The sequence below is a fragment of the Topomyia yanbarensis genome, chromosome 2 (genome assembly GCF_030247195.1).
Source record: "Topomyia yanbarensis strain Yona2022 chromosome 2, ASM3024719v1, whole genome shotgun sequence".
Lineage (NCBI taxonomy): Eukaryota > Metazoa > Arthropoda > Insecta > Diptera > Culicidae > Topomyia > Topomyia yanbarensis.
Genome location: NC_080671.1, coordinates 311,030,486 through 311,052,776, shown reverse-complemented (window position 1 = coordinate 311,052,776; position 22,291 = coordinate 311,030,486). Strand labels below are relative to the sequence as shown.

The following is a 22,291-nucleotide window of genomic DNA, read 5'->3' as shown; positions in this document are numbered from 1 at the left end:
GTACGATCTTGCAGACAAAGCACGCAGGCGCTCCCAGATTTTCCCCAGAAAATATGGAATGTGCTTTCTAGGTTTCATTGAACGGAGAGCCTCGATTGAGCTGAGGCTATCCGAGACAATAAAGTAATGATCGGTGGGCAAAGTATCAATGATCCCAAGGGTATACTGAATAGCAGCAAGTTCTGCGACGTAAACTGAAGCAGGATCATTGAGTTTGAATGAGGCGGTGAGGTTTTGATTGAATATACCGAAGCCAGTGGAGCCGTCGAGGCTTGACCCGTCGGTGTAAAACATCTTGTTGCAGTCGACTTCTCGAAATTTACTATGAAAGATGCTTGAGATCACTTGCGGGCGTATGTGATCCGGGATTCCACGAATCTCGTCTTTCATGGATGTGTCAAAGAAAACAGTTGAATCAGAAGCATGAAAGAGATTGACACGGTTGGGATAGTATGAAGAAGGATTGATATTTTGTGCCATGTAATCGAAGTACAAGGACATAAATCGGGTTTGAGAATTGAGCTCGATAAGCCTTTCGAAATTTGCAATTACTAACGGGTTCAAGATATCGCATCGGATGAGCAATCGATAGGAGAGTTCCCAAAATCGATTTTTCAGCGGAAGGACGCCCGCCAGCACTTCTAAACTCATCGTATGTGTCGAGTGCATACAACCCAAAGCAATACGCAAACAACAATATTGGATTCGCTCTAGTTTGATGAAATGTATGTTCGCAGCGGAGCGGAAACAGAAACTCCCGTACTCCATCACCGACAATATTGTTGTTTGGTACAGCCTGATCAGGTCTCCTGGGTGGGCACCCCACCATGTTCCGGTTATTGTACGGAGAAAGTTGATCCTTTGCTGGCACTTCTGTTTCAGATACCTAATGTGACATCCCCAGGTTCCTTTAGAGTCGAACCAGACCCCGAGATATTTGAAAGTTGAAACCTGAGCAATAGTTTGACCCATTAATTGAAGCTGTAGTTGCGCTGGTTCACGCTTCCTTGAAAATACGACTAGCTCAGTTTTCTCCGTGGAGAACTCGATACCTAGCTGGAGGGCCCAAGCAGACAAATTGTCCAAGGGCTTAGACATGAGCCCTGGGGAAGACCCATGTAGCTAATTCGTGATGTCGATAAATCACCATGCGAAAAATGCATATGTTTTTCAGACAGCAAGTTTAGCAAAAAGTTGTTTAGAGTCGGTGAAAGACCATGCTGGTGCAGCTTCTCAGAAAGAATTTTGATAGAAACTGAGTCAAAAGCCCCCTTTATATCTAGGAAAACTGATGCCATCTGCTCTTTGCTAGCATAAGCCATTTGAATTTCTGTTGAGAGCAACGCAAGACAATCGTTCGTCCCTTTGCCTTTGCGGAAACCAAATTGTGTATCTGACAGTAAGCCATTTGCTTCAACCCAATTATCGAGGCGAAACAAGATCATTTTCTCGAACAACTTTCGGATACAGGACAGCATCGCAATCGGTCGATACGAGTTGTGGTCGGAGGCTGGTTTTCCTGGTTTTTGAATGGCAATTACCTTCACTTGCCTCCAGTCATGAGGGACAATATTACCCTCAAGAAACTTATTAAATAAATTCAACAAGCGTCTCTTGGCAGAGTCTGGCAGATTCTTTAACAAGTTAAATTTGATTCTGTCTGGCCCTGGGGCTTTATTGTTACATGATAAGAGAGCAAGTGAGAACTCCACCATCGAAAACGGTGTTTCGTTCGCGTTATTGTGAGGGGACGCGGCGCGGTAGATCTTCTGTGCCGGGGCGGAATCCGGACAAACCTTCTTGGCAAAATCGAATATCCAACGGTTTGAATATTCCACGCTCTCATTAGTACTGTTTCGGTTTCGTAAGCGCCGGGCCGTACTCCAAAGAGTGCTCATCGATGTTTCTCTCGTTAGTCCGTCGACGAACCGGCGCCAGTAGCTACGTTTTTTGGCTTTTATCAAACTCTTCATGCGCGTTTCCGCCATCGCGTACTGTCGGTAGCTAGCTGGCAGCCCGTCGTCCCGGAAGGTCTTATACGCAGCGGCCTTCTCCGCGTACACGTCTGAGCACTCTTTGTCCCACCATGGATTGGGAGGACGCCCGCGTGAATTCGCGTCTGGTACGCGTTTAGTCTGAGCTTGAATCGCGGTATCGAGAATCAAGCCAGCCAGGAACCCGTACTCTTCCTCCGGAGGAAGCTCTTGTGTCGATTCTACTTTTTCGGATATCGCGGACGCGTAGCTCTTCCAATCAATATTTCGTGTGAGGTCATACGAAACATTGATTGTATTCGGTGGCCCTGAACCGTTAGCAATATTAATTACGATTGGCAGATGGTCGCTGCCGTGGGGATCAGAGACTACCTTCCACATGCAATCTAACCGCAGCGATGTCGAGCAGAGGGACAGATCTAAGGCGCTCGGTCGCGCTGGAGGGACAGGAATCCGTGTCATTTCACCCGTATTCAAAATAGTCATATTGAAGTTGTCGCAAAGCTCATGGAGTAGGGTAGATCGATTATCGTCATGAAGGCAACCCCATGCCGTGCCGTGGGAGTTAAAGTCACCTAAAACTAGCCTCGGTGCGGGGAGGAGTTCCGCAATATCGCAAAGCCGTCGGTGGCTAACTGAGGCTCTAGGGGGGATGTAGGTGGAAGCAATGCAAAGTTCTTTGCCTTTAATTCTGGTTTGGCAAGCGACAACTTCAATGCCTGGTGTCGAGGGGAGGTCGATCCGATTGAAAGAATAGCACTTTTTGATCCCCAAAAGTACTCCTCCGTAAGAGTCTTCTCGATCCAAGCGAATAATATTAAAATCGTGGAAGTGTAGGGTTATTTCTGAAGTGAGCCATGTCTCGCATAGGGCAAATGCATCGCATTTCAAATTATTTAGAAAGATTTTAAACGAATCGATTTTCGGGATAATGCTTCTGCAATTCCACTGTAGAACAGTGATTAAATCCTTGACCTCGTTCGATGAATTAGCCATCGAAGGATACAATCGCTGAAAGGAGGGGCCATTTCGCAGTGAACTGCATCAAGAATGTTTTTACTGCGGGGAGAAAGCTTATCAAGATACTTTTAAGGGGGTCAGAAATGTTTAACGCTGTAAGAATACGGTCCACAATGTCAGAGAAATTTATTAAGCCAGCACTGTTTTCTTTCTCTGGCTGAGATATGGGAACACTTGGGGTTTTTGATGTTCCTGGAAGTGCTGGGAACTCCTTTTCTGAGCTCAGGTTACTGAGACCGGGAGCGACTTGCTTCGGTTTTGCACCAGTACTTCCTTGAGTAGTTATTTTAGGGGGACCATGAAGAGACACCTTCTGGCCTTTACGACGAAGCTTGGAAGAGGAAATGTTCTTTCTTTTTCTACTACTTCTAGGCACAGCAGAAGATGTTCCCTCCTGGGGTTCATCACAGTCGCCTTCGTCAGTAGACAAGTTGGTAAAGATGTTCGTAGAGACAGGTGGCGTAGCTATCTTAAGCATTTCTGCAAAAGATCGCTTAGAGCGTCCCTGAAGGGAACGCTTAAGATTTTCCTCGCGCTGTTTGTACGCGGGACATGAAGGGAGATCATGTGGGTTTCCCCCACAGTAGAGGCACTTTTCGACATCTCTACCACAGGAATCATCCGCATGATTCCCACCGCATTTCCCACAGCGGGCTTTATTGCTACAATGGGAGGCTGTGTGTCCCAATTGTTTGCAATTAGTACAGTTCATGACCCGCGGCACAAAGAGGCGAACAGGTAGACGAACCTTGTCAAAAAGGAGGTAATTAGGCAGGGCAGAGCCGGCGAAGGTCACCCGATAAGAGTCTGAGTTGACGTATGTTTTCTTCCCGTCAGCTGCGACTGATGCTGAATGCAAACGTTTGCATTCCAGTATCTTCACTGGCTTAAGCATGGGGTCTTTGAAACAGCCAGTCCCATATTTTAGCAGGTCCTCGCAATTCAGACTCGAATCGGAAACGACCCCACTGACTTCAACCCTGCTAGCTGGAATATACACCCTGTACTCCCTCGTAAAGGGCTCGTATCCAGCAATATCGTTTGCCTGAGTTGAACTGTTAACCACCACCCGAAGCTTATCAGGCCGAATTTTCGATATTTCTGTCACGGCCGAATACCGATCCGTCAGAACTCGAGAAATCTGCAACAGATTCAAACACTTTTTTTCTTTGGTCCGAAAGAAGATCACAAATGGCCCGGTGGCCGAGCTCGGATATACCTTGAGCCGGGGAGCCGATTTTATTTCGACGTCCATCTCACCTTGAGATGAACCGCCGTCAGGGGAAGTCATTTTTGCACGGGCCTATTGCCCAGTGCACGTTATTAAGACAACCAAGAAGGGGAAACGAAAACTAATACTTAGCTTGTGTATGTAACGGTATCCAGACGGCTTACTAGAAGAACACTGTTTCACTTCACTGACCGGCTAACGGTACTCAGAAACAGAAACACAAAAGAAGGGAAAAAATACTGAAACCTCAACTAGGCGCAGAGTGTGTAAATAACCTTGAACGCGGATTAACACTATTTGTCGCTATAGAGTGTACGGACCGATGACAAAAGACTTCTATCTCGACTGAGTGCTCGATAACGAATGATTTTTCTATATTTTGACAGGGGCGTATCTAGGGGATCTCCAAAACCCCCCTTCCACTATCAAGTCCCCTCCCATCAAGCCTCCCCCCAATTTTCTAGTGCATCTAGAATAAACTTGAATTTCAAAATGAACACATTACGTAATAGGTAATATCCGCATTTAATAAAAACCAGTGAAAAATTTAGTTTGAAATGATTTTGAGTTTGAAATTATTTCAAAATTGAAACTAATTTAAAATTTCCTAACAAGATGAATATTTTGGCGGGGGTCAGACCCTGCGAACTCTCCTCCTAGATTCGCTACTGGTTTCAAGTGTTTCAGCGTCGACACTGTTACCAACCAACCGTTAACAATAAATTTAGCCCACTTTATGTAGACCAGAATTTTGAAAAGAGCTATCGTGAAATTGTAGAGGATAGCATATATATAGCTTTATTTAAAAGTGGAAAATAACTTATGATTTTATACAAGCAAAACACCTATCTCCCCCTCCCCTTTTAACTCTACCTTCATTACAACCCTGATCAAATGATCGACGAACGAATGCACGCTTCACATCTCTACCGTCACATCTCATTAACGTCACCTATCTGCAACGATGGTAAGACAGGCGTACTCTGAGACTATGTGACTGTGTGAAAATTCATTCGGTACTTTGAATTATCCTAGAATATTCCCACTGCTAATTTATCGCACCAAGAGCGAACCGCGACAACCTTTCTTGAAAAACAGGGAATTAAGGTTCTAAAGAGCCCTCCTTGTAATTCGTCCAGTAATTGGCAGGTGGAAACTGGAGGATCAAATTAATTTGTTTTTAGTGGACTATAGGAATAGCATAGTGACGAGTCACGGACAATTCCCCAATGACAAAATATTTTGCAATAAGCCAAAGACTATTTTGAACTTGGTAAATCCAAAAAAGTCTTATAAAAACAATTCGCAAGTACCATATATACCAAAAATAATTGGCGGGCCAAGGATACGAAGCAATTGACCACCAGGGTCCGGAATTGTACCCGGAAGATGAACGTCAGTGCCGTCCAGCGCTCTTGTGAGACCGTCGCGACTAAGTTGCATCGTACGGCTGACCAAGAACCCTTCTCCAATAATTATTGACGTTGTTTTGAAGAATAAATATTATGTTTTTTATAAAAAATAATGAAATCGTGGAAATTTTGTTTTGTTTTGTAACTACATAAAAGAAAAAAAATCATTTTTTTAATGAACACGCGTTAGATGCACACCTAAAAAATCGTGAAAATGTATGTATACGAGCATCAAAAATGACTTAATTTTACGTTTGATTTTAATTTTACGTGACATTGAATTTCGTAAATCCTGTAATTTTACTCCACATATGACGATTGTTCAGATGGCAGTAAGTGTAATTTAAAGTCATTGCGCATGTAAAGTATTTATTTCATGTAAAATTAAACGGAATTTCGTGAATTACGGTTTTTTAAATTGTGTTAAATGTTGGTAATTACGTCAATGATAAAATTCATATTTTTAAGTGTGTACACACTTAAAAATATTTACATCTCGTAAGATGCACATAAAAGGAGCGTCACAATTCACATGGATTTACATTCAAGAACATGTAAAAATGTGCTTTGTTCACATTTTTCCATCTCCATGCAACTGCGGATCAAAGTAAGCAATGGTTGAGTGCAGACGTTTAACTTTTCACGCGTCATTTTTTGTGAAAAACGTAATGCACCAAGTGGATTATGAGGCTAACTTTATTCCACGTTCAAGACGGTATTTGTAGTATTTGATGTTTTGTGATCATTCGGAAGAATTGTGGAAGTTGCTCCTGATGAAACTCTCGCCTATACCCTCCAACAAGGGTTACAACGAAGAGGCTGTTTTCTTGAATTTTAAACATGGCCATTGTCATCTGGAAGGATACCAAGAATAGCAGATGAAGCCATCTTGAACAAGCCTAAGACGTCTGTTTTACACGGGAGTATTTTTCTGTTTGCATTTTATATCTTGCACCTAGTATTCTGATGCTATTTTTTATACCCAACGGCGAGTCCCTTTAACCATAACTTACGTCAGTCCATACATTTTGACAGCAGATATGGTTTTTTTTTCTCCTGTTGGGTACATATTCCACTGCGACCAGTGTTTTGATCTACTGTGGCAGACTCTTTTTATTGTATGCCACATCAGGGTGTTGTATTACTATTAATCTGAGTGATTCTCAATTGTTGACTGTAGGCGCGGTCCCAGTAAGGTATTATAGAACGTATGAAGTTTATTGCCTTACTGGGTGCAGTCGTCCATAAGAGCGAGTAAAGGCGCTATAACCTAGGCTCATTAGCCGAGGCACGGTGTAAATACCTCTGTCGCATCCCAAAGGACCAAAGGAGTGACATTACCCTTCTTAGCCTAGTCACTCCCAACGACATATCATATCCCTTTTACACTGAAACGGTCAGTACGGTTGTCCTCGTTTTTTCCTCCTTCAAGATTCAAAATGATTAGTTAGTTAGATTATTCATTAAATGAATAATTTAATTGCCGTATAATTTTGAAACATCTTTAAACCAAACTCTGCACAGTAGGCCTGGCCGTTTTAATATTTGCGATATATTACACACAATATGCTTCAAATATTAATGTTGACAAGAAAAACACTAAAGAATAGCTGCAGTGTTTTCCAGGATGCTTTTCAATACTGGCTGTGTAAGGGTTAGAATAGAATAGAATAGAATAGAATAGAATAGAATAGAATAGAATAGAATAGAATTTTTCCATCTCCATGCAACCGAGTTCTACACCAAAAGAGACACAATATTTTATTTCACATGTCAAAACATGTAAAATTCCATTATTAGACAGTAAAATACGTCGTAATGTTGTTTACTTCAAATGTAATTTTCATTTTTTCCAAGTGTGTACGTTAAATAAAAACAACCATAACGTTCATCAATTTAACAAATAGGTCAAGGTAATATTCTTAAAGAAATTCTATGTTAACACGATTCAGATAAGTATTGGAAGCGCAAGAACAATGGCGCACAGTGAACAGCTTAGGAGCTGGAATCACGAAGAACTACAGCCAAGGCCTAACATGCTAATCAAGCCCAGAGCTCGAAATGATTCCGGAGATAGACAACAAGCTACAGCACAGATGAAAAGCCTTTCAGGGGATCTCTTAGGTTCGGGCGAAGGCCGGAAATAGGGAGAGCAACGCGTCTTCGGTGTGTCTGTTAACGAAATACAAATCCTGATTACTTATATTAGGAGTAAATATAATTTTACCTTCGATAGATTTGATATTGAATTATGTGAAATTTGAAAAGATTTCTTTCAATTTATTAATTTAATTGTTTATTTTTTAAATTAAATGCAGATTTTGAATTGTATATAAACTTTTTAAATGGTAGCAACTGATGTGTCCACCTTTACAATCGTGCAGTAAAAGCGCCCCACCTACTTTGTACATTTTGATTGATGTGACGCATCTAACCTTTAAGATCGGTTACGAATAAATCTTCTGAGACTTCTAATCGATCATCAGAGAAGTGAGTATGGTTTTTTTTCCTGTACTCCGAATCGCATTGAATAACAGTTTTATTTTCATTGTTCATTATACGAAAGGTGGTCGTGAATATTAGAAAAACTTTTGTATATTTCAACTAAAAATTCATTCACCTAATCAAACCGATTCGTAGTAAGCCAATGAATGTCGTTTCGTGGTTTTTACGAAAGACTCGTAATTGAAATAAAAGTGTTTCAATAGAACTACAAACGATTCATCATATGTACGAAAAACTACGAACGATTCATCATATGTACGAAAAATGCTTGTATTTTATGAAAATTGTCTGCACGAAACTAATTCCTGATGATTTACGAATACAGCGATGGACGGAGAATTAGCACATTTACATATATTTCCAATTTCAGCGCTTGTGGAGCGGCTTATAGTTACTTCAACGTTTCAAACACCTTGTATGTTTGCATTCTACCTATCCTTCTTTGAGTTGAATTAATAAGTGCTGCTATATTCCGGTTGTAGCTGTCATTCTAAGGAAACGCGTGTTTTGTGGTTGAAAAGGTGTGAACACAGAATTAGCACATTTGAAGTATTTTGTGTCCATTTCCCCAATAAACAAAAAATACAAAACAAACCTTGTGTATTCACATAAAGTAAGCTTTAAATTACTATATTTCTGAACATTATCCGAATAATGTCTTTTACGAGTGGGTTGAGGCGCGTTATGCACCAACGAGCCCAGCACATTAATTTTCCATGTGAAAAGCAACGAAAATAGCGTAAAATAAATCTCAGAATATGTCGCACGTTCCAGGAAGGAATATAATCCCCCTCCATAATAAAAGACATTTAAGGGGGTGAACACGAAATTATTGCGACACCGAAAATGTCATGCCAATTTTCTTATAATGTTTAAAATCAAACCAAAATTTTAGGGTAGTTTTGTACACATATTTACTTCAAAAATCAAAAGAAAAGTTAATCGATGGAGCCTTGAGTGTAAAATTGAACGCATTTTCGCTTGATGCCCTCCATCAAAGTCTTTACAGTGTCATCCGGTACCAGTTTCTCAGTTTTTTTTTCCATTTTCTTAACATGTCCTTCTCGTCTTTGACTGTCTTCTTGCTCTTCCGAAGTTCCCGCTTCATCATTGCCCAGTACTGCTCCACCGGGCGCAGCTCCGGACAGTTTGGCGGATTCATGTCCTTTGGAACAAAATGGACCACTTCAAGACACTTGTAGAATAGTGGCATGATGCCAAATCTGGCCAAAATAGCGGAGCTTCGTCGTGCTGCTGCAAAAAACGGCAAAAACGCTTCTCGAGGCACTCAGATTTGTAGATCTCGCCATTTACTGTACCCTTTGTCACGAAAGGCTCACTCCTCAGTCCGCAAGAGCAGATGGCCTGCCAAATGAGATATTTGGAGGCGTACTTCAACATTTTCTTCTTCTTAAATTTGTCGTCCACATAGAACTTGCTCTTGCCGGTGAAAAACTCCAACCCCGGAATTTGCTTAAAATCGGCTTTTATATACGTTTCGTCGTCCATCACACAGCAGCCATAATTTGTCAGCATCTTCTCGTAGAGCTTCCGCGCCCGAGTTTTAGCTGTCGATTGTTGCCGCTCATCGCGGTTTGGGAAGTTCTGTACCTTGTATGTATGTAGTCCAGCTCTCTTCTTTGCATTCTGGACGTAGCTCTGCGACATGCCGATCTTTTTAGCCTAATCACGGCTTGAGACGTTGGGATTTGCTTTAATCATCCGCTTCACCTTTCCCTCCGTCTTTTTGTTCTCCGGTCCCGGTTTTCTTCCAGCTCCTTTGCCGTGGTCCAACGTCAACCGCTCCTGGAACCGCTTCAATACTCTGGAGAGGGTTGAATAGTGAATGTTCAACATTTTTCCCAACTGCCGGTGCGACAGGTTAGGAAATTCCAGGTGTTTGGAAAGAATTTGTTCTCTGGACTCGCGTTGGTTCACCTCCATTTTCGTTGAATCGAAAAACACGACTTCGAGTTTGACAGCATGTAAACAATACACATCAATGAGAAAGTGTGCAAAGTTTGGTTGATTTTTACCCAATGGTAAAAAAGTTATGCCCTGTTGAATGTGTCGCAATAATTTCGTGTTCGCCCTTTACTGCAGATCATCTTATCACCACGGAACCAAAAAATTTATCACTTTCGTCGACTGAAATCAAAAACATCATTGAACGAGATCATGGTATGTCAGTGAGCAGCAAAACCATACGAATATGAGTCTAAAGAGCATTTGATCACCCTTACTGCACAACATAAACCACTTATTTCTAAAAACAATTCAACAGCTAGAAAAAGTTTTGCTAAGTTGAATGGAAATAGGTCTGCAAGTTTATGGAGAAATGTTTTTTGGGGCGATGAGTCGAAATTTAATCGATTTGGGTCTGACGGTAAATGTTACGTTTAATTTCTAGCAAAGAGGCATTATAATCCTCAGTATAGGTCACGGTGTATTTATTAGAACAACTTTATGTTAAAAAAATCAGCATCTCTGAAACTTCGTAATATTCCTGTTTCATTTGATACTAAGATCAAAATAATCCATCCCCCCGATGGATTATTTTGATCTTAGTATCAAATGAAACAGGAATATTACGAAGTTTCAGAGATGCTGAATTTTTTTTACATAAAATTGTTCTAATAAATACACCGTGACCTATACTGATGATTATAATTCCTCTTTGCTAGAAATTAAACTTAACAGAGCATTTTTTTTAAATTTCTCGTAAAAATATAGGTTTTCCACTGGAACTAGTTCATATTTCTGTCCCTAGATGGTGCTTTAGACATTCGAACAACACTAAAAGTGAGATTTTGATAGAAAATTTAATTGTCTACAAGTTGGTTGACAACTAAAAATTGATCTGAAATCACCCGGAAAAGTTGTTTAAGATTTTAACGAAGTTATATCTAAGATAGTTTCACACGAGCCCTAGTGGTTTGGAAATAAATTTTCTCGCACTTATTTCAATACCAAAAAATTAATTGGGTTTAGTGGCATGAAAATATTTGATGGGATTCATTACAACTTCTTCGTTGACAATTCTAATTGACCTACTGAAAATTGGGATATTAAGCATCCTAAATTTCAGAGACAGAAAACTATTTGTATTTGGTATTGCTTGGTTTCAAGGGTTTGCTTACATTTATGTTTTAGAAAGGACCATACGTCGTATTATTTAGGTTATGATCGTTTAAGTCAGCTATTATAATTCCGTTCAAGACGAAATGTTGGGACACATCGTTACTAATTGAACTCAAACCACAGCAGTGACTGTCCAAACTAGTGGTTGGCGTGAAACGATTTATTCAAATCTTCTCTGCAAGTTCTATTGTGGCAGTTGGGTTTTACGGCCATTTCCTATCAATTATGCGAGAAATCGTTACTAAATTGATCCTATATTATGCGAAATGTATTACTTTTGAAAACAAAATATGACTTAAGTACAAGAAAAACCTTATATACAAAGAAATCCTCGAATATATCCAAAAAAATTATCTTGATCCAAAAACTCAAAGTTTTTTGTTCACTTTTTGTCACCTTGAGTTAATTTTGAAAACGTATAGCCAAGCGTTGCAATGAAATCCACGAAATATTGCAATGGTGTTAATGTTCATTGAGTTTGTTCAAATATAAAGGTTGAAGTTCATGACAAGTGAATTTTATACGAAGATGCTAACAGAGTAGGAGGTTCATGCAAAAATAGTTATAAGTCATCCCCGAAAACAATCGAAAAAATGAAAAAGATGGCATACATCATTAAAAAAACTGTTTCTCCGGAAGAAACAACTAACCATCTTGGAAAGGAACATTAATATCACAGAGAACAGACATCCATGATCGAACAAAAATATTTAAAAAACGTGTGTAAACATTTGAATTAATATACGATAAACACTAGCGCCACCACACCAACCTATCCCAACTATCCGTCAAATCCATTCCGGAACCGGTTCGTATACCTGAATGGATTCAGCATGGAATCTTGCTCAAAAAAAACAACCGATTCCGACTCTATCGGTTGATGCATTTGAGCTGGAATTCATGCTGGAAGTCCGAACCGGTTCCGGACTAGTTTGACTGGGTAGAGGAATAACCGCTGTCAATTCTGTCAAATTCAGCCACAAAAAACACGATGACAGTAGCGCACCTGGTTTGGATATCCGTTAGAGATTTTACACAAGTTGAATGCTGAAGATGGACGTCTGTTCTCTGTGTTAATATCATACTAGTTTGGTCAACACTTATGTTCATCCCAAAGATATTGATGGTGCACTATTTTAGGTGGTCCATTATATTTTTCAGCTAAAAGATGATAATTTTCAGCTAAAAGATGAGACTTTCCAAGCTCTCAAATTCCGCTGAATGCACCGTTAAACTAAATACAACTAATTGGCGAATAAAAAAGTGCGTGTTAATTGACTTACAAACCACTAGGTCTCCTGTGAAACTAACTTAGACTTCGTTAAAATATTAAACAACTTTTCCGGATAATTTCAAATCGGTTTTAGTTGTTAACAAAGTTGTAGACAATTAAATTATCTATCAGATTCTCACTTTTAGTGTTGTTCGAATGTCTAATGCACCATCTACGGGCAGAAATATGAACTAGTACCACTGTAAAATCTCTGTTTTCACGAAAAAAAACTTAAAAAAAAGTTGCTCTATATCCCCCGACGGATTATTTTGATGCTGGTTTCAAATGAAAGGGAAAAGCCCATTCTTTCATATCCTGAAGTTTCAGAGATGCTGAATTTTTTTGCATAAAGTGGTTAAAAAAACACCGTGTAGGTACCATAAAAGCAGTACAACACGGTGGCGGATGGCGGTTGTATTGTGCGTGCTTTTACATGGAATGGTATGGGGCCAATCGTGAACATTGATGGCAGAATGGATCAGCATCAGAAAATATCATATTATCATATGGAGCCATCTACCGGTATATGTGGTAAACATTTATACATGATACTGACGCCAAGCATACATCTCGGTTCGTTAAACAGTGCCGTTTTGATCAGATGGTTAATGTTCATTCATGACCTGCGCACCGCCCAGACCTTAATCTAATAGAAAATCTGTGGAACGACGACGAACACGACAAAGCGAAAAAATCCAAGAATCTGAATGATCTCTGGATCTCAAAGAATCTGAATGATCATGTTTTGAAGTTAGAGAGCTGTTAATTCTAAAAAAGGGATATTGTAAGCTGATTGAAAGCATTCCCGTTGTCTAGAGACTGTTTTCAAGCAAAAATGTTTACCGAATAAATACTAAACAGCAATGAATCATTGAACTTGATTTAGATTAAAATTAATAGCAATTTTTAAATATGTGCTAATTCCGTGTCCAGGGCTCATTTAACTTCCTTATTATATTTGATCATATAATTACAAATTTCGTCCAATATCATGCCATACGATTCATTTTAATGTACCCACTATCAGTTCACTATATGTCTTGAATGAATTAGTTAATGATCTATTTGATTTTATTACGTTTTCCGTTCTATAAGTGTTGGGGATATGAGTGTGCTAATTCTGTATCCACCACTGTATATTCTCTCAGTGTATTGTTTATTCTAGGGTTGAGCACCATAACTTTTCGAACATCAATTTATTTTGGGACGGCCTATGCGCACGCCGTTAGATATGTAACCCACCCAAGCTTTAAGTGTCGATCAATGCTCTTGTTTTGCTCAAAGGCCGTTTTAGAGATAGCACGAAAAGTCTCACAAAAGCAAGCTTTATGTAGTGACAGTGTACGGAGCTTCTAAATTAAGTAACGTGTATGTAGGTTCTGAAAGACAGACCGGGTGTTTAATAGAAGATGTCCTATATGCAATGCCCCAAACTTGCCGGCTTGTTTGCAGAACACACAGCAGGCGTCAATGCTGGAGATCCTGAAATTGTACAATTCATTCGAGACACATCTAATAAAAACAAATTGTAAGAGTATAGAATGAGACAAAGATGACTAATGCCTCCTCAATGGCCATGCATCACTGAACATCTATAACATACCAGACCACCCATCGTGTGGGGCCTTCTGAGGGGGTTCGATATCCCGCCTTCACATCTTAACACACAAAGGAAGCAACATTTGTTTCATACCCTCCCTTCCGGTGCATATATTGCGGATATTTTTTTTATCACGCTGACGCACTTTCCGGGATTAGTCCATGAAGGAAGACGGTTGGGTTTCTCCGATCCTATCGGGGTGAACAGAATAGGGCAAACTGAAAGCAAACAATAAACAATAAAATTTTATATGATTCGTTTGCTGATTATCTGGCTGGAAAAGATCTATCCATCCTTGCTGGTAGAAGAAAAAGGATATGAATTTACTTTCCAGCATGGCCTTTGTACTCCAATTTATTTATTCGGATGTTTACCCAACCTCTGCTTTCGATGGAAAACAGGTGTTGAAAACTCGCACGCAAAGTAAAACACAGTTTTAGTGAATTTGAGATAAAATGTATTTTACATTTATAAATGAGAAAAGCGAAAACGATTGCAAGAATTTGGCTTGTCCCTCAATATTAGAATCGTATCACCTTGTCTATGATAACTGCGTGTCAGTTTTTGGATCATTGTATATATCCCTATGTCACGAACGGTATAGAAATGTCCTTCGAAATATAATTTTTTTAGTCGAAAAAAGAACTCGAAAAATAAGCGAAAACCAATTTTACTTGTTTGCCAAAATGATTCCGTTTGAAGCTTGTTACAGAAACAATAACTATCTGATTCCTCCGTTGCATAGTTCTTTGGAATTAAGCTGATGCATATTATCATTATCAATCCAATCGGCTTTCGACAAATATTTGCCTTATATCAAATTCAAATTTGTTTTGTCAATTACTATTCACAAGCGTCATCAGGCCTGCCAGTGACACTGTCAGAATTTCAATGATTTCCATCTAAATAGCTTAATGAATGCGTTTCCGCCTCTCAAATAGATTCGATCAAAAGAGTATTAATTGCGAGCAGAGACTGTAGAGGTCTGGTGTTTCCGGAGCTATTCCCTACCAGGCTGACACGACACGGCAGTAGTCGGTTTCTACGGCTTCCTGTAGCATCCGGTCGTTGGATGAACCGCTGTCGTCGCTTGTCGTCTCGCCATCAAGAGGCTGGTTGATTGGATTAGCCAACATCATTTGCAAGTGGACAAACAAGGGGGACTGGGTTGTATAATAATGATATTCTCTATTAAACAGTAGGAAATCGCACCCTTTTTGACATTCACTGCACCAGATTGGTTCCAATTCAGCGCTGCGAGGGACTTTTGCTTACATTGCGGTGACACGTGGAGTGGATTATTTTAAAGTTTTAATTATCTTTGGTGAAGTGAATTAGCCGAGATTGAAGTCGAAAACGAGAACTGAACCTTATTTCGACCTAGAAATTGCTCTTGTTCGTGTAAACATTTGTTCATCACGATTTTTTGTAGGAGGGTTAATTCGAATACGATTGTTCGTACAATAATTGTACAGTATTTCAGCATGCATAATAAATCAGGACCTCACCGATTGTTAGACCCGGAGCCTCAGAATGCCTTAACCTGATAGTAGAGAAAAAAGTTCGCTGATGCGAAATTCCTGCATTCTTTAATGCGTTGTAGCACACAGCAATAATTCGATTTTAACAACGAATTACAAACAAGCTTGAACTTCAACAAAATGTCAGTATATAATTCTTAAAAATATGATTGAAATTCGATCGTTGTGCCAAAACTCGTCAAATTCTTGCCATCCCGGCTGGTGGAAAATTGATAAAAGATGTGGATGAAAAACAATCAATTTTTTTCACACAATGCGCACCCTCGTGCGCGGGTTTTCTGGTGTCTCTGAAAAATGTTGGTTGGTGTGAATAATTTCAAAGAGGCGAAGAGGGAAGCATTGGTACAATTGAATAAATTTGTTTAGAAAAAATAACATTGCGAATGGAGATACATTATTTAAAGGTAGGGTTCGTTCTAAAAAAGCAAAGGAATGCGGATTGATTATCTTTTCTCCATACATAATGCGTCTCTTTTCACTTTGAATTTGTATCGGTAGCAGATTACAATTCACAGTGGTCCGGATCCGCTATCTAGGAAGACAAAAATGTTTGTAGCTAAACCTTATATTTTATAGCTATGGTGTCTTCGGGACAAATGATCAGTATTAACTAAGCCATATTTGAATGTAGATGATATTAGGGTGGCTCTTATTATTTGGGTGCTATGAAAATTATTTTTCGAATGTGATGAGATAGAATTTTTCAGTCTTCGGCAGCATTATAGAGAAACTTTTACCAAGCAACTTTGCCAAAGACTCCAGAGTTGTATCTCTGAAGGTTTTTATTTTACAGCTATTTTAATTATTTAACTGAGGGTATTCCTAAAAAAACTGTTTTTTTGGCTCTAACTTTTTTATTTTATTTTTCTCATAAAATTAGTCTTTGTTGTCGTTTTTTAGTTGATATTTTTCGGTGAAAATCTATTTAAAAACACAGTTTACCGTTAACGTTTCAGCCTACTTTTTTATTTCCTTTCAGCCATCCTCAGAACTTTACAATAAGAAAAACAAAATAAAAATAGCGATAAAATTTAAAAAAATACATTTGAATTTGAAATTATCTTACTTTTTGCCCAAGCGCGTCTTGCCACCGCTGGGGGAAAATCAAATTTAAACTAATTCTACATGTACTTCTCTCACTGGTGGCGTCTCTCTTCTTTCTCACCAGTGCCATTGCGCGTCGATCGTAGCTTATTAAGAAGACCGTTGTATGTGCAGGCGAAGCTGGCGGCGTCCCGTTGAAGGTTTACCGCTCTTTGCTCTCTCAGCTTAATATGAAGAACCTCCGCTGTTAACCTGTTGGACTCGTGGTTAATTCTCTCCAATATTCTCGTTTCGTTGAAGTTAAAGTGGTGTCCACATTCTCTTGTGTGTTGTGTTAGGCCGGTTATCGATGTGCTAGTGCGTATAGAGTTTTTATGCTGGCTAATGCGTTTCTCTAGGGTTTGGGAAGTTTGCCCGATGTACTCTTTATTGGTGCATCCGCCGCATGGAATGCTGTAGACTACATTTGTTTGCTGCATTTTTGGTATTTTATCTTTCAGCATCGTGAAGATCGTGTTTTTTATTTTGTCATTTGGTTTGTATGCTGCATTTAAGTCATTCTTGCGCAATACCTTGCCGATTTTCTCGCTCAAGCAGGGGATATATGGAATGGATATATATTTTGCTGTTTGCTCGTCTGCGCTCCTGGTTTGTAGGGTGTTGTAGAGTATGTCTACCCGCTGTTTAAGCACACTTTTTATGATGTGTTCCGGATAGTTGTTGGCGCGTAGTATGTTAGATGCCTCTGTTATGCTCTCTTCCCTTTTGTTCGCATCCGTGAGTTTTAGTGCTCGATCCATAAGTGCAATTGCGGTGTTCTTCTTGTGGGTGTATGGGCTCTCCGATGTGTAGTCCAAATACCGTCCTGTTTTCTGTTTCGGGAGCCATTTTTTGTCGATTTTTTCCCCGTTTCTGGATAATAGTAGATCTAAAAAGCGAATCGATTCGTTGCTTTCTTTTTCTACCGTGAATTTAATGCTAGTATGTTGCTCGTTAAATTCTTCGATGACAGTTTCTATCTCATTTTCTTTACCCACAAGAAAGCAATCATCTACATACCGTCGGTACACTATCAGCGATATTCCCTTTTGTTTCAATCCCTCGAGGGCCTCTCCCTCTAATTTTTCCATAACAATGTTAGCAACGACGGGAGAGAGGGGGGATCCCATGGGCACTCCAAATATTTGGTCGTAGAACTTTCCGTCATACTGAAAAAAGGAAGCTTCTAGTACAGTTTTCATTGCTTGTTTGAAACTGTCCCAAGGAATAGTGGTTGTTTGTGCTACTTCATTCCATCTTTCTTCGACGTACTCGTACACTTTATTGACAGGTATATTAGTGTATAGGGATACCACATCTAATGAATACATTACACATCCTTCCGGTACCCGTATCTTGGATATCTCCTTGGCGAATTCGAAGCTGTTGCGAACGTGGTACTCCGTTTTTCCCACTAAATTGTTTAAAATTCCCGATAGATACTGAGCCATGTGGTAGGTTGCTGAACCGATGGTGGATATCACAGGACGGAGGGGGCAGTTTTCTTTGTGAATTTTGGGGAGTCCATAGATTCGCGGTGGGGTGCAGTTGTACATCTTAAGCTTGTGTTTCGTCGCTCTGTCGATGTGCTGGTCTAACCACCACTGTTCTATTATGCTGTTTAACATTTTTAGCACTCGGTTCGATGGATTGTCTTTCCGTTGCTTGTACGTGGACGCATCATTTACCATTGTGGTCATTTTTTCGTGGTATTCGGTGCCGGACATTAGAACTGTCTTGTTCCCTTTATCGGCTTTTATAACATAGATGTCTGGGTTCTCTCGCAAAAACTTTCTACTTCGTACAATGTCTTTGTGTATCCAGTCATTCTCCTTCGTCCGTGGTTGGTTTTGGTAGTTGACATAGTTGGATATGATCGTAGATACTTCTGCTCTGATGTCGTCGGCTTGTGGTTTGCTCTTTATAGCAGTTTCTACATCGGCAACGAGTCGAACGTATGGGATAGAACTCTTGCTTTGTATGTTGAAGTTCGGTCCAAGAAGAAGCGTTCGTTCCAAATAGTCGGGGATTTCATGGTTTGTCTTATTCTCTATCCACTCCGGTTGCTGACAAGTCTCTTCGATCTTTTTCCTCTTCAGGTTGCTCAGCTTATTTATTTCGGTTCGTTTCGTACTATTATATACATTTGCTGCTTTCTTCTCCACCATCGCGCGCACTGCTCTCCAGTCACTTTCTTCTAGCGTCCATTGGACCTTTTCATATAGATGCCGCTTTCTATTCTTCAGTTGCTCTAGTAACCTTTTGGTGTCCCGAACAACTAGGCTGATGATTCTGATTTTCTGCCGGTGTTCCAGAATCTTCATTTCCTGCCGGGATATGCTGCTGTGTAGGGAAACGCCAACTTTGTAACATAGACACTTTGGCACAAGCTTGCACTTCCGACAGTTCAGTAAGAATTTTAGTCTGTTTTTCATCCTCGCCATCTTGACAGCGGTCTTTAATAACTCTCTCGTCAGCTTCCCCGTTTCGTCATCGTACTTCTTTGTGATTCTCGACACGAAAAACATCGTGTTTTATTCTCCTACCTTTCCTTGATCAAGCGATTTTATGTTTCAAGGTTTCAGTCACCGTTCATGAATGTTGTCGTTTTTTAGTTGATATTTTTCGGTGAAAATCTATTTAAAAACACAGTTTACCGTTAACGTTTCAGCCTACTTTTTTATTTCCTTTCAGCCATCCTCAGAACTTTACAATAAGAAAAACAAAATAAAAATAGCGATAAAATTTAAAAAAATACATTTGAATTTGAAATTATCTTACTTTTTGCCGTTAAACGTTAACGGTAAACTGTGTTTTTAAATAGATTTTCACCGAAAAATATCAACTAAAAAACGACAACATTCATGAACGGTGACTGAAACCTTGAAACATAAAATCGCTTGATCAAGGAAAGGTAGGAGAATAAAACACGATGTTTTTCGTGTCGAGAATCACAAAGAAGTACGATGACGAAACGGGGAAGCTGACGAGAGAGTTATTAAAGACCGCTGTCAAGATGGCGAGGATGAAAAACAGACTAAAATTCTTACTGAACTGTCGGAAGTGCAAGCTTGTGCCAAAGTGTCTATGTTACAAAGTTGGCGTTTCCCTACACAGCAGCATATCCCGGCAGGAAATGAAGATTCTGGAACACCGGCAGAAAATCAGAATCATCAGCCTAGTTGTTCGGGACACCAAAAGGTTACTAGAGCAACTGAAGAATAGAAAGCGGCATCTATATGAAAAGGTCCAATGGACGCTAGAAGAAAGTGACTGGAGAGCAGTGCGCGCGATGGTGGAGAAGAAAGCAGCAAATGTATATAATAGTACGAAACGAACCGAAATAAATAAGCTGAGCAACCTGAAGAGGAAAAAGATCGAAGAGACTTGTCAGCAACCGGAGTGGATAGAGAATAAGACAAACCATGAAATCCCCGACTATTTGGAACGAACGCTTCTTCTTGGACCGAACTTCAACATACAAAGCAAGAGTTCTATCCCATACGTTCGACTCGTTGCCGATGTAGAAACTGCTATAAAGAGCAAACCACAAGCCGACGACATCAGAGCAGAAGTATCTACGATCATATCCAACTATGTCAACTACCAAAACCAACCACGGACGAAGGAGAATGACTGGATACACAAAGACATTGTACGAAGTAGAAAGTTTTTGCGAGAGAACCCAGACATCTATGTTATAAAAGCCGATAAAGGGAACAAGACAGTTCTAATGTCCGGCACCGAATACCACGAAAAAATGACCACAATGGTAAATGATGCGTCCACGTACAAGCAACGGAAAGACAATCCATCGAACCGAGTGCTAAAAATGTTAAACAACATAATAGAACAGTGGTGGTTAGACCAGCACATCGACAGAGCGACGAAACACAAGCTTAAGATGTACAACTGCACCCCACCGCGAATCTATGGACTCCCCAAAATTCACAAAGAAAACTGCCCCCTCCGTCCTGTGACCATCGGTTCAGCAACCTACCACATGGCTCAGTATCTATCGGGAATTTTAAACAATTTAGTGGGAAAAACGGAGTACCACGTTCGCAACAGCTTCGAATTCGCCAAGGAGATATCCAAGATACGGGTACCGGAAGGATGTGTAATGTATTCATTAGATGTGGTATCCCTATACACTAATATACCTGTCAATAAAGTGTACGAGTACGTCGAAGAAAGATGGAATGAAGTAGCACAAACAACCACTATTCCTTGGGACAGTTTCAAACAAGCAATGAAAACTGTACTAGAAGCTTCCTTTTTTCAGTATGACGGAAAGTTCTACGACCAAATATTTGGAGTGCCCATGGGATCCCCCCTCTCTCCCGTCGTTGCTAACATTGTTATGGAAAAATTAGAGGGAGAGGCCCTCGAGGGATTGAAACAAAAGGGAATATCGCTGATAGTGTACCGACGGTATGTAGATGATTGCTTTCTTGTGGGTAAAGAAAATGAGATAGAAACTGTCATCGAAGAATTTAACGAGCAACATACTAGCATTAAATTCACGGTAGAAAAAGAAAGCAACGAATCGATTCGCTTTTTAGATCTACTATTATCCAGAAACGGGGAAAAAATCGACAAAAAATGGCTCCCGAAACAGAAAACAGGACGGTATTTGGACTACACATCGGAGAGCCCATACACCCACAAGAAGAACACCGCAATTGCACTTATGGACCGAGCACTAAAACTCACGGATGCGAACAAAAGGGAAGAGAGCATAACAGAGGCATCTAACATACTACGCGCCAACAACTATCCGGAACACATCATAAAAAGTGTGCTTAAACAGCGGGTAGACATACTCTACAACACCCTACAAACCAGGAGCGCAGACGAGCAAACAGCAAAATATATATCCATTCCATATATCCCCTGCTTGAGCGAGAAAATCGGCAAGGTATTGCGCAAGAATGACTTAAATGCAGCATACAAACCAAATGACAAAATAAAAAACACGATCTTCACGATGCTGAAAGATAAAATACCAAAAATGCAGCAAACAAATGTAGTCTACAGCATTCCATGCGGCGGATGCACCAATAAAGAGTACATCGGGCAAACTTCCCAAACCCTAGAGAAACGCATTAGCCAGCATAAAAAACTCTATACGCACTAGCACATCGATAACCGGCCTAACACAACACACAAGAGAATGTGGACACCACTTTAACTTCAACGAAACGAGAATATTGGAGAGAATTAACCACGAGTCCAACAGGTTAACAGCGGAGGTTCTTCATATTAAGCTGAGAGAGCAAAGAGCGGTAAACCTTCAACGGGACGCCGCCAGCTTCGCCTGCACATACAACGGTCTTCTTAATAAGCTACGATCGACGCGCAATGGCACTGGTGAGAAAGACGCGCTTGGGCAAAAAGTAAGATAATTTCAAATTCAAATGTATTTTTTTAAATTTTATCGCTATTTTTATTTTGTTTTTCTTATTGTAAAGTTCTGAGGATGGCTGAA

At 40.0% G+C, this 22,291-nt stretch overlaps 2 protein-coding genes across 2 annotated transcripts; one reads left to right on the top strand and one right to left on the bottom strand.

The window, feature by feature from the left end:
- Positions 1–16,853: 16,853 nt before the first annotated feature.
- On the bottom strand, positions 16,854–19,244 carry LOC131680530 (uncharacterized). Its single transcript, XM_058961245.1, has one exon. The coding sequence runs from the start codon at positions 19,242–19,244 to the stop codon at positions 16,854–16,856; it is 2,391 nt and encodes a 796-aa protein (XP_058817228.1).
- Positions 19,245–19,732: 488 nt separating this feature from the next.
- Positions 19,733–21,940, top strand: LOC131680529 (uncharacterized). Its single transcript, XM_058961244.1, has one exon. It carries the CDS (start codon positions 19,733–19,735, stop codon positions 21,938–21,940), a length of 2,208 nt encoding a protein of 735 aa, XP_058817227.1.
- The last annotated feature ends 351 nt before the right edge of the window (positions 21,941–22,291 follow it).

Bases quoted from the DNA above. Each gene is read 5' to 3' on its own strand.
- LOC131680530 (XM_058961245.1), bottom strand. From the start codon at position 19,244: ATGGCGAGGATGAAAAACAGACTAAAATTCTTACTGAACTGTCGGAAG.
- LOC131680529 (XM_058961244.1), top strand. From the start codon at position 19,733: ATGTTTTTCGTGTCGAGAATCACAAAGAAGTACGATGACGAAACGGGG.